At 43.7% G+C, this 12,873-nt stretch overlaps 1 protein-coding gene across 2 annotated transcripts in view; it reads right to left on the bottom strand.

Annotated features, from left to right (window-relative positions):
• Positions 1-12,873, bottom strand: part of TCOF1 (treacle ribosome biogenesis factor 1) — a 49,769-nt gene that overhangs the window by 17,331 nt on the left and 19,565 nt on the right. For both annotated transcript variants that reach the window (XM_066613328.1, XM_066613329.1), the window contains exons 8-9: positions 11,418-11,586; positions 4,082-4,230 (exon numbers count right to left, since the gene is read on the bottom strand). In XM_066613328.1, coding sequence (XP_066469425.1) covers positions 4,082-4,230; positions 11,418-11,586 — 318 coding nt within the window. The remainder of the gene's footprint in view (positions 1-4,081; positions 4,231-11,417; positions 11,587-12,873) is intronic.

The raw sequence follows: 12,873 nt of genomic DNA, 5'->3' as shown, positions 1-12,873 counted from the left end.
AAGCACACACAGTCAAGCTCTCCCAATTCAAGGGAACAAAATCAGTAATGTACATCCAAGCAAGACTGGAAAGCACCACCGCCATCCCATTTCTCACCAGCTGATTCAACAGTTGTGTCAAACTTGAGTGACCCAACAATTGGACAATGGCAGCAGTCCACATAAAGAGCTGCCACATATAAGTGGAAAAATCAGATACTGACATTAGGAGATGGTGGGCAGAGAGGCAGACTCTGAAGGAGCTGCATCAAAGTGGGCCTTACTGCCTTTCACCCTCAGTGACTCACTGAAGAGGCAGCTGCCGACTGTAGAATGTGATCTAACTCACAAAGAAGGTGGGAGAGCAAGAACCACACAGCTGAGAAACTACCAAGTGCTATATAACAGTATATGACTTTAGCTGAAAAGTTTTCATTTCCTTTGTAATCATAACAAACCAGATTTATATTCTTTTTCAATTGCTTGCTTGTTACCAGAAGAGATTAAAAGTTTGTTTTTTAAAAAGATTTTAATAGGACCAAAGGGCATGTGGGGGATTCTTGATACAATTTAGCTTCCTGCCCTGCCCCAACAACTTGCAGCACTTGCCCACAAACAGAACTCATGATTTGGGGGATCACACCCCACTAGAACAAAAACTGGCACCAAGCACAGAATACAGCACCCTAAGACAGTTGAAGTGTCTCAGCTCTTTTCTCTGCTCTCTTAGAAAAAGCAAGATTCAGACCGTCAAGATGGTGCAGATAAGTCTTAAAAGTATGTGTGAAATGCCCAGAGCAGTGATTTTCAATCTTTTTAATTTCATGGCACACTGACAAGGCACTAAAATTGTCAAGGCACACCAACAGGTTTTGACAATTGACAAGGCACACTATGCTGCCAGTGGGGGAACTCACATTCCCAATGGCCCTACTAATAAATGACCTTCCCCCAAATTCCTGTGGCACACCTGTGGACCACTCATGGCACACTGGTTGAAAATGGCTGGTCTAGAGGGACCTCCAAGTCTGTGCAGGAGAGGCTGCAGAACAAAATTTCCAGTTGCCAGGAGGAAGGGATCTGAATTACCTCTGTTCATCATCAGTAAAATGCCAACAATACTAAGCATTTCTATGTGACTAGTTTATGCATGCCAGAATCATCTTGCCTCAGTGTAGATTTTTTGTAGAGCAGAGTACACATAGCCCTGCAGCAGTGTTCTAATACCCCATCTCACCTCCTTCCTTGCTCAGAGAGTCCTAATTTGCAGAGACTCAAATCCTCTAATTAGAATTACGGGAGTAAATGCATGTAGGTGAACACAATTTGCACAATACTGTCCAGATAGAAAATAAGTGCAGTTCTCTATTTCTGCCAAGACAGAAAAAGAGCATCTCACTTACTCACTAAGCCTCACATTGTTAAGAGTTCAGAATCAACAAAGTTTAATCACCTTTGCTGACAAAGAAACACCAATTTCTTCCCCCAAATGGCAGGCAGCCAAAAAGGGAGTTCAGAACAATAAAACCTGAAACACACATTTGGAACAGAGCTAAGAGTTTTGACAATACTAAATGTAATCTGCAGACTTTTAACCCATTTTTATTTTCAAACAAAATGCTAATGCTATCAAGAATGCTAACTAGTTGCCTGCCTCCCCCCACCCCCTAGCATCACAAACAAGCGTTTTGTGAGGCCTCATGTGTTTTTCATATACTTATGCCAGATGTGATATATTTTTATGCAGTCAACATACACTTAAGAATTTTCAGCTGTGATTTACAAGCTGTGCTTATATTAACAAAAACAATTTTTTTAAAGGAACTTATATTTATCTGAGTGCCAGATCTGACCGCTGCGCAAAAGATAAGCCATTTATTTATCCAACCCCACCTTTTAACCCCTGACTTGGTTCTACCCTGGGTCTCTCCCTCCTCCCCCTTTTTTTGAGACTTCCAAGGAGTAGCAAGTTTTGAGCAAGAGAGACACTGCATCAAAAACTGTGCAGAAGCAAACTTCTCGACTCAATTTTTAAAAAGTGTGACCTTGGGAGAAGGGGGATAAACAGCGAGGCTCTAAATGAAGCTGTTCAATCCAGTCGCCTACAAGTACTATAAGATCACAAGGGATAAAGCCAAAATGGAATTCATGCCCAGCTGCTTACTATGCACCCTATAGCTCTACTTGCTATGCACCCTATATTCCAGCTGGATCAGCACAGCAACGGAGCGAGCACAGATGCCCAACTCCAAACAGAGGCCACACATACAGAAGGGGACTTCTGCACATATACTCCTAAACTGCACGAGGAGTCAAATGGGCAAACAGGTCCTCTATTCCTGGTTTTCTTCCAAGTCTAAGAACCAAGGCTGTATAAGCAGTCATTCTTCTTTTTAAGTTTCAGTTTTGTTCAACAGTGGTTTTTGAGGAAGGGGGGGTGTTGGTGCTAGTCCCCCTGGCTCTCCCCTTCCGTGAGAAACAGCTGATCAGAAAGATGTTAGTTTTTAAAAGAAAAATGATAGGTATGCATAGCTAGAGGTAGTTCAAATGTTTTGTGCGTTTATACTCATAAGAGGGATTTAGGCCCAGTTTGCTGAGTACAAATAGCAGTTGCGCAGAGAAGAATCTTCCCCCTCCCACTTCAGATCTTCCCCTAATTCACATAGGGGATCTCAAAACACATAGACGAACAGGCCTTGCTGAGGGAGAGTCAGCATGGCTTCTGTAAGGGTAAGTCTTGCCTCACAAACCTTATAGAATTCTTTGAAAAGGTCAACAGGCATGTGGATGCTGGAGAACCCGTGGACATTATATATCTGGACTTTCAGAAGGCGTATGACACGGTCCCTCACCAAAGGCTACTGAAAAAACTCCACAGTCAGGGAATTAGAGGACAGGTCCTCTCGTGGATTGAGAACTGGTTGGAGGCCAGGAAGCAGAGAGTGGGTGTCAATGGGCAATTTTCACAATGGAGAGAGGTGAAAAGCGGTGTGCCCCAAGGATCTGTCCTGGGACCGGTGCTTTTCAACCTCTTCATAAATGACCTGGAGACAGGGTTGAGCAGTGAAGTGGCAAAGTTTGCAGACGACACCAAACTTTTCCGAGTGGTAAAGACCAGAAGTGATTGTGAGGAGCTCCAGAAGGATCTCTCCAGACTGGCAGAATGGGCAGCAAAATGGCAGATGCGCTTCAATGTCAGTAAGTGTAAAGTCATGCACATTGGGGCAAAAAATCAAAACTTTAGATATAGGCTGATGGGTTCTGAGCTGTCTGTGACAGATCAGGAGAGAGATCTTGGGGTGGTGGTGGACAGGTCGATGAAAGTGTCGACCCAATGTGCGGCGGCAGTGAAGAAGGCCAATTCTATGCTTGGGATCATTAGGAAGGGTATTGAGAACAAAACGGTTAGTATTATAATGCCGTTGTACAAATCGATGGTAAGGCCACACCTGGAGTATTGTGTCCAGTTCTGGTCGCCGCATCTCAAAAAAGACATAGTGGAAATGGAAAAGGTGCAAAAGAGAGCGACTAAGATGATTACGGGGCTGGGGCACCTTCCTTATGAGGAAAGGCTACGGCGTTTGGGCCTCTTCAGCCTAGAAAAGAGACGCTTGAGGGGGGACATGATTGAGACATACAAAATTATGCAGGGGATGGACAGAGTGGATAGGGAGATGCTCTTTACACTCTCACATAATACCAGAACCAGGGGACATCCACTAAAATTGAGTGTTGGGCGGGTTAGGACAGACAAAAGAAAATATTTCTTTACTCAGCGCGTGGTCGGTCTGTGGAACTCCTTGCCACAGGATGTGGTGCTGGCATCTAGCCTAGACGCCTTTAAAAGGGGATTGGACGAGTTTCTGGAGGAAAAATCCATTATGGGGTACAAGCCATGATGTGTATGCGCAACCTCCTGATTTTAGGAATGGGTTAAGTCAGAATGCCAGATGTAGGGGAGAGCACCAGGATGAGGTCTCTTGTTATCTGGTGTGCTCCCTGGGGCATTTGGTGGGCCGCTGTGAGATACAGGAAGCTGGACTAGATGGGCCTATGGCCTGATCCAGTGGGGCTGTTCTTATGTTCTTATGTTCTTAATTACCTGAATGAACACCATGCCTTCCTCCAAGTCAGACTCATCACTGGAATCTTCACTACTGTCTTCACTCTCTTGTGCTTTCTGAAGTGAAGCTGAAGGAGGTTGGAACTTCTTGGCACCTGCTAGTACAACTGTAGCATTTGCCTTGGTTGCTGAAAGAAACCAGGAAGACAGTAGGTTTATCTGCAGCCTCAAAGAAGCAAAACTGCAGAGGAGAACTCATCCATTTAGAGCTCCTGATTGTAGCCATTTGTTTTTGTCTGAAAAAGAAAACACTGTAGGAAAAAGAATCCCCCTCCTCAATCTCCTAGTACAGTAGTTCTCAAACGTTTAGCACCGGGACCCACTTTTTAGAATGAGAACCTGTCAGAACCCACCAGAAGTGATGTCATGACTAGAAGTGACATTCGTAACAGGAAAATTTTTAACAATTCTAGGTTGCAATCCTACCCACACTTACCCAGGAATAAGTCCCATTTACTATCGTTAAAAGCATATACAAAGTAGCCTATGAAAAGTACAGATCTGTAACATTTCCCCAAACGTAGTCACATACCATGGTAGCATCAAGTCTAATATATTTAAAATAAGATATTGAAATGAATGGGGACCCACCTGAAATTGGCTCATGACCCACCTAGTGGGTCCCAACCCACAGTTTGAGAACCACCATCCTAGTAGACTACAAATTTAAAGAGACCTCATGGCTCTCCATTTCACAAACAGTTTTGTCAATACTTGTTTATAACTCCCTGGTCTGCTCGTCAGTGTTTCTTTTAGATGGAGAAAAAGGAAAAGGATGCCAGAATTAGGGGATTCATATCATATCAGAACCACCATGACACTGAGAAACATTTTCCCCTACAACTTCTTACCAAATTAAGATAGGAGAAATCAACTGGACTTCAACTTGCAGCAGTGACATCTTGATCTCATCGCTGATGTCTGATATCCCTCCCCTCCCCCACTACAAAGCCTGCCAAACCTACAGCAGGGAAAATCTGTTAGTTGACAGTCTTTGAGTAAGTCCTTCCATTGTACTGTACTAAAGAGCAGACAGAAACTTGCAGGAAGATTCTCTGGTTTGTGACACTAAGTCTAACTACATCTACAAACAGCCAAGCAACATGGTTCAGCAACGTTTATCTTGGTTGGTCTTCCCATTCAGACAGGCCCCCAAAGGCAAAAGAAGAGGCAACACCAAGGCAGTTCCTTTAAAATCCAGGAAGACCCAAGTTTTAAGAAATAAATAAAATCATGGTTTAGACCACAGCATTTGTTTTTCCATAGAGTGGCAGAAGGAAAGAAATAGTGAGAGACTGTTCTCATGCCAAGAGGCAGCTGTGAAAAGGCTAAGGCCATGGAGATGTGCAGGTCACGGAAGGTCTGTCCTTATCACCTTTTTGCTTTCAATGTTAAAAAGCTAAACATGCACATTTTCAACTGTTTCTTCCCAAATATGACAGGTAGAAACTTACACTTTGAAAAAGTCAAAAGACACCATTCTTAAAACCTCAGGAATGGACAGTGTAGTTGGTTCATCACTATTCTGGTGCACTACTACTTTATGTTCCAACCTTCCTCCAAAGAGCTCAGCTTGGTGTGCATTGGGGTTAAAACCCATTTCATCTCCATGAAGACATTTAGAGGAAACTGAGGTGCAGAGACAGTGACATGCCCAAGTTTCATGACAGAGATTTGACCTTAAAAGCTGCTCCATACCAAATCCAATGCAGGCATGCTCACACTCTCATAACCTTTACAACTCTCAAGAATCTCTTCAAACTCTGTGCACATTAAGATTTAAATTGCAAGACAACACCTAATATTCCACAGGAAGAAGCTTCTATAAGAATTTCCCAGAAGCAAGGATTCTTTAATACAACTAGTCCCTCAGGGGATTTCCCAAATCATTATTATTACTTAGATTCCAGATATTTTTTTTAGCTGCTCAGGTTATGAAACAGTGAGCTAAGCAACATGATTTGGGGCCTGCTATCTGCTGGAAAACAGTGTGATATGTATGAACATCACACTGATCCCCCATGCTCTCCTTCTCCCCAGTAGAAGTAGGCTACCTCTGAATGCCAGATGGAATGCAGATATCTTGTCATCTTGTGTGCTCCTTGAGGCATTTGGTGGGCCACTGTGAGATACAGGAAGTTGCACTAGATGGGCCTATGGCCTGGTCTAGCAGGGATGTTCTTAACCAATGCTAAAATATCAGCATTAGGCTTGTAGAGCCACCCTAAACAGAGTTGGCACACCTAAGCCCAAGGTGGGAGAGGACCACAAAAATAAGTGAGCCTGAGCAGACTCTCTCTCAAAGACTATAACCTTCGTAAGATAGACATGATTCTTCTAGAATCTTCACATGTTCTAACATGCACTAGTAACTACTAATTTCTCTTCCTGCCAAGTTGTAAGATTCTCTCTTATTCTGGATGTTGCATCCTCTAGCAGTGTAATAAATAATAATAATAATAATAATACAGGTATTTCTATACTGCCTTTCTTGGTCCTCAGATTTCTCCTCAGACTTTATTCAAGGCGGTTTACATAGGCAGGCAATTTAAATCCCCGTAGGGATTTTTACAATTTGAAAGAAGGTTCTATCTTTCAAGAAACCACAACATTCAGATGTTTCTTTCTTGATCTGGTCGCACATTCTGGCCTCCATCCTCCCACGCTCAGAGCAGATGGAATAACTGGCTCAGCTTGTCAGCTGCTTCAAGGTCGCACGGTGCCGGTGGCCTCGAACTGGCGAACTTCAGATGTTATCTTCAGGCAAATTGAGGCTCAACCCTCTAGACCAGACCTCCTGCCCACACGGGAGTCCACACGGACTCCCACAGTGCCCACAGTGTAAGCTCACAAGGGAGTCAGACCAGACAAAAGAATAAAAGTGGCCAACTGGTTTGGAAAAAAGGCAATACCTGGATACAAAGCCCTCTTAAGAAATCTGTATCACATACACTACCAATACTACCAGTTGAATTACATGACCGACTGCCACTGGTTGCATCCTCTTATATACAGCATAGGTACATATGTAGTTAATACCAAAGACAGACCACAGACCACAGTCCATTTAGCTCAGCATCGTCTCTGCTGACTGGCAGTAGCTCTGCAAAGTTTTGAATTGGAGTCTTTTCCAGCCCTACCCAGAAAGAGGTTGAACTTGGGACTTTCTGAATGTAAAGCACGCAATAGTTTACTAAGTTACAAGCCCCCTTCCATGTGAGTGGGATGCATCAGACTGAAAAATGCAATTACCTGCCTCGTGAAATCCTCGAGAACCATGCCAGTCTGTGTCAATAATATTAAGTCAGGTGGACCAGTGGTCTAATTCAGCAGAGGACAGCTTCCTACATCGTATGAAAGTTAGCAAACAATCATAGTTCTCAAGGGCTAGGAAGAAGGGAAAGCACTGCCAGTATATTGTCATTTGTAGCTCAAGGTACAGGACAATTCATACACATTCATCCTTGCTTCTGTTACAAAGCTTGCGGGAAGAGTCATATTTTATGAGTGGACGGCTTAAAGAAAAGTATAAGAGAGTATATGAGAGTGAAAAAGAAGAGTGTCATTTCTGCACACCTTTAGATTGCCTGAAAAACACTCACATTTGGGGCAGAGGAAACAAGAGGATGTATTGAACTGCAGTTCCTAGGAAGAACCCTTATTTACTAGAAGCAAGTCCCACTGAAATTCAATACAGGTGTGCAGTGCTTAGCGATGGATTGCATATATATGATGGTCTATTATTGGTTTACTGTTTGGTAGTGGAAATTCTTTACCTTGTGGTTTAGGGTGTTGCTGGTATCATTAGGAGACCCCTGGGCCTCCTCTAGGTTGCGCCAGGCCTCAACAGGCCTCAGAAGCTTTCAGAAAACTACTTCTGATTTGCTTCTGAAAACTGAAAGTAGCTTCAGGAAATTTCTGCATGCCATTCTAAGGCTCATGGAAGCCCAGCAAGACCCAGAGCAGGCCTCTTGGGCCTCCTAATGTCACCATCAACACAAGGTTCGCATAACCACAAAATTGCTTGACAACGAGGTTCAGAGAAGGCATCTGTCATTAAGCGACGGATACCTGTATAGGATTAGCGTGTCAGAGGGTAGCCAGTAAGCCAGGCTTCAATTTAGGTGAACTGACAGAGTTCAGAGGCCTGTTACTGTGCTGATAAAGCTTTCAAGTTAACAGTACTAGAGGAAAAAGAAAAGTTACAGGAACTTCTGTCTGATATAATGATGAGAATGCACAGGTTGCAACCAATGCAACAAACAGGCAAAAGAAGGATATTCTGCAACAGGATCAAAAAATCCACATTTACCCAATTTGCGGAAGCCCACTCAGACTTGCCACCAAATCTAGACCAGCTTGTTGGAGAAAAAGAGCAGAGAGGAACCTCACAAGTTAGCCAAATTAGTTTAACTGGCATTCAATCTGGAAGATCAGGAGCACCTTACACCCTTCAAGCTCGATGAATTTCCCCATAATTACTATAACCATAGAAACATGGCAGCTTCCAATTTGAAACCTGTTGGGGCTATGCAGCATGCAAAGCCCGCAGAGAGGATGTAGCGCAGCAAACTGCTGGCACCCGAAGTGATCCAAGATAGCGAAGAGAAGGAATGAAAACACAAGCCAGGCAGACGTCCACCACCAAGCTATATTTACATATGATACAAGTAGCCAGTCTCACCAGCAGCATAACAGTAAGCACAGTTCTTCAGATACACCAACACAGATTTACGCTCTTCCAAACTCCTTCAAACGACCCACAAGGGTAGACTCTAGCAGCCTCCCTTTTATACCTCCCCTGACGAATTGGGTAAGGGATGACATCATCCCCATTACCTCATTCTCTCTTGACTTGGTTACATCATTCTCCCAGGATAAACCAGCCCGTCCCCCAAAGACTTGCATTGGGGCTGCTAAGTCACTGTGACTCAGCAGATCTGTCTGGTCACCATTGGTCAGTCCAGGGTCACATGGTACACTTTACTTTTGCCTTACTTGAGCAGTGGGCTTACATCTAGATATAGGCTCTAGGCTTTCAGGCCTTGCCATGCTCAGGCAGTAAATTTCTCCCGGTAGTGCCAAAATATCCTGACAAAACTGAATGTCCTCCCCTAGCAAAGGCCAAAAAAGAAAAAGAATCCTTGAAGATAGTTCAGCAGTGATCAGTTTTCAAGTCTTAATGTAGACAGTTGAACACCAGACAAAATATTCAATACGAGGGCATCAAAAAGACAATCACAGCTCAAGATTTCAACAGCTTCTACACACACAGGCTAGGTCAGAATATGGAGTCACCAAGGTTTGTGTATCCTATGTGCCATCAAATATTAGGAACAGAGGGTAGATTCCTTTCTTACTAGTGATGGTTTTCTTTAGCTTTCTTTCCTTTGTACACTCATTACAGGACTTCAAGAACCTAACAGCCCAACCCTATGCAAGCACCCACTGTCACAAATGAGCTGTAAAGCATGGTGCAACCATGCAGAGACCAGTGCCGCCAGTGGAAAAGCCTCTGCTGGCATCAGAGCAGCGCCAGTCAATGGGGATAAGTCCAGTACCAGGAAGCGGGGGAGAGCAAAAATGGGGGTATTTTGAGATGGGAGGGCAGTTCAGGACCGAGAGGGGGCAGGGACTGTGGAGTGGCCTCTGCTGCAAACAAGCCCTACACAGGGCTACTTGGTTCTGCACAAGCAATTGAGTTGGTATGGCTCTGAGTAGACCTATAGAGGCTATTGGAGCTCAACACACGTTAAGGGACCAAATGTTCCCTTACCTCAAGGAGACCTCTGGCTGCTTCTCTGCCCACAGGATATACCAGAAGTCATTTTAGCATCACTGAAACATGCCAAAAGCAATCGGGTTAGGATTGGGCTGTAAGATAGGGTACGTGCTGGCAAGGATGCTATCAGCCTATAACTTGAAACATACATCATTTTCACCAACTCCCTTCATATGAAGTTGCTTCAAACAGAACATGTCCAGTATTATCTACTCAGACCTAGGAAAGCCACTGCCCATCCTAAAGGGAGGTCCATTGAATCTTATGGACCAAAGACCTTACATGAGCAAAGCATGCTCCTTGCAATAATAATAATAATAATAATAATAATAATAATAATAATAATAATAATAATAATAATAATAATAATAATAACAACTTTATTTTTATCCCGCCTTTCTCCCCAAAGGGACTCAAGGCGGCTTACAACATATAAAAACATAATTTAAAAACAAATAAAAACATATTAACACATCATAAAAAACAGCAGTCAGAGTAAAAAAATAGGTAAAAAAGAGCATAGAGCAGCAGCAAGTCATAAAAGAATCAGGCCTGTAAAAAAATATTAAAAGATGTTAAAAAGATGTTAAAAGGCCGAGAACTCAGAATAGAGTTCAGTGGTAAAAAACAAAGGTATTCATATCAATCTTTAGATGGTCTACTCATAATTGCCATTAAAAACGATCCCTCAGCAACTCTTTACCCATCATCTTCACCCATGATGGAGTTCAGAGGTTTGCTTCCACCAAGTCATTTTCACTACTCTGAGCTATTCTGAAAAAATGGCTGCCTACAACAGCATTAAAGGAGGAAGAAATCCCATCACTCTTCTCAGGCCGGTAGAGAAGCTACTTTGGGTGGTAGAGCTGTCATTTTACAAATACTGCAGAGAGAGCACTTTAATATTTCTCCATCAGCTGGTTTTAGAGGCAAATACCCTATTGCCTCCATAGGTACCCACAATTCAGTGAGTTAGTCAACTAGCTTTCTTTCCCTCTTGTCCGCAGTACTAAACGGATGGGAGAAAATAACTGCCTTGGGCCAGAGCCTAAAGGACACACAACCTGATCACAATGCTCTGTCAAAGAGACCTTCACAGAAGCAGGAAACCAGGGAGGATTCCAGGCCGATAAGGTAACAGTGAAATAATGATCCTTTACAGATAGACAGCTGCCGATAGTGATTTTTGTAAAACTCCAGAAGAGCTCACACAGGTCTGGCTTGACAACAGTAAAATAAATTAGAAACAAGAGCATCCTCCTCCCTTCCCCAAATCGAACAGTTCTTTTGCCAGCCTGAAAGGATATTCCAAAATAAAACAAATGCAGAAATTGAGCAACACTGACACATCAGCTTCAGAATAATTGGCATGTCTTTTGGCACTTCAGGCTGCATTGTGTGTGCGCTGCAGGGAGCCTGATTGCTTCTCATGTGCTCCAAATGTGTGCTGCTCAAGCAAAGAATCAAAGAAATTGACAGAGAAGCTGAAGACACAAGGACCCAAACACCAGTGATAAACTAGAGGTATCTTACTGGGTGGAGGTGGCAGGTTTAGTGATGCAGGAACCGTTTCATCCTCGCTGTCAGATGAGCTGCTGCTCTCCTTCCCTTTCAAAGCACTTGATGCTGCTTTCACCAGGGGGCCTGATTTATCAGCCTGGCTTTGTCTGGCTGCAGTCGGAGGCCGGGGAGTTTGCAACCTCTGCACAACAGGAAGAACAAAAACCAAAATTACCACCAGCAAATGATTGATTTTCATGGAAGAAGTGCCTGTTCGAGCCTCTTATTCAGTCATTCCCAAGAGATCTAAAAAGCATAGCATGAAAGGCCAGCATTTCCGATAATTTTTAGAACCAATGAAACATAGTTAATTGTCATTCGCTTTACTGGCCCTGAGACATGACAGTTTAGAAAGGGAAGTGAATCTTTTTATGCTGAAACTTTATGGTGGTGAGGAGGAAGAGAGCTGGCCCTGGCCCCTGACATAGTGTCAGAGAGATGATGTGGCCCTCCTGCCAAAAGGTTTAGACACCCCTGCTCTAAGGCTGCTCTAAGGTCCAAACTTTTTGGCAAGAGGGCCACATCATCTCTCTGACACTGTGTTGGGGGCCAGGAATAAAAAAGAATTAATTTACATTTCAAATTTGAATAAATTTACATACATCAATATATTAGAAATGGAACTTATAAGAATGAATGAAGATCCTGCAATAGCTCATGGCCTATAAAAGGCCTTGCGCAAAGCAAGGTCGGCTTTTCCTTCGCTGCCGCATCACAGACGTGAAACAGTAAGCAGTGGAGGGAGCCCTCATCCCACAGCTCACATGGGAGGTCGAAGAATCACCCCCATACTGAGAGCCTTTGCGTCGGACCAGCATGCGCTCCAGCAAGTCTCTGGAGAGCCAGAGGCTCAATGGAGACTGGGGACTCCCCACGGGCCGGATTGGGAGTTCCTGAGGGCTGCAAGTGGTCCCCGGGCTGGGGTTTGGGCACTTCTGCTCTAAGGATTTCAGAGTGGTGTACAAGGTTCCTTCTCTCCTTTTTGTCCTCACAACAACCCTGTGAGATATGTTAGGCTGAGAGACAGTGGCTGACCCAAGGATACCCAAGGAGCTTCATGGCTGAGCAAGGATTTGAATATAGATCAGCAAAGTGATCCCCATCCCAGAATTTTGCACAATTACCAAGGTGCACAAATTGCTTTCACTAGAAAAAGAAATAAAATACATTAGAAAAAAGAGCAACACTTTGGTTAGTTCTTTGGCCCAAGCTCCAACCTAAAAGGACTTCAAAAGAAGTACAGCACCTCCTTTTCACATACTGGCCAGCTTTTTTTTTGGGGGGGGGGGGGAGAACAGGACACATGGGCAACAGGTGATTCTGCAGAAAGATTTCCACACACCCTCACAACCCATCTGCCTACTGATAATCTGAAATGCTCAGCACACTTTTTCTTAGGGAAAGCAGCTACTAGATTGCACTGTAATAA

This window comes from Tiliqua scincoides, chromosome 2 (genome assembly GCF_035046505.1).
Source record: "Tiliqua scincoides isolate rTilSci1 chromosome 2, rTilSci1.hap2, whole genome shotgun sequence".
NCBI classification, from domain to species: domain Eukaryota; kingdom Metazoa; phylum Chordata; class Lepidosauria; order Squamata; family Scincidae; genus Tiliqua; species Tiliqua scincoides.
This window is presented reverse-complemented; position numbering and strand designations above follow the sequence as displayed.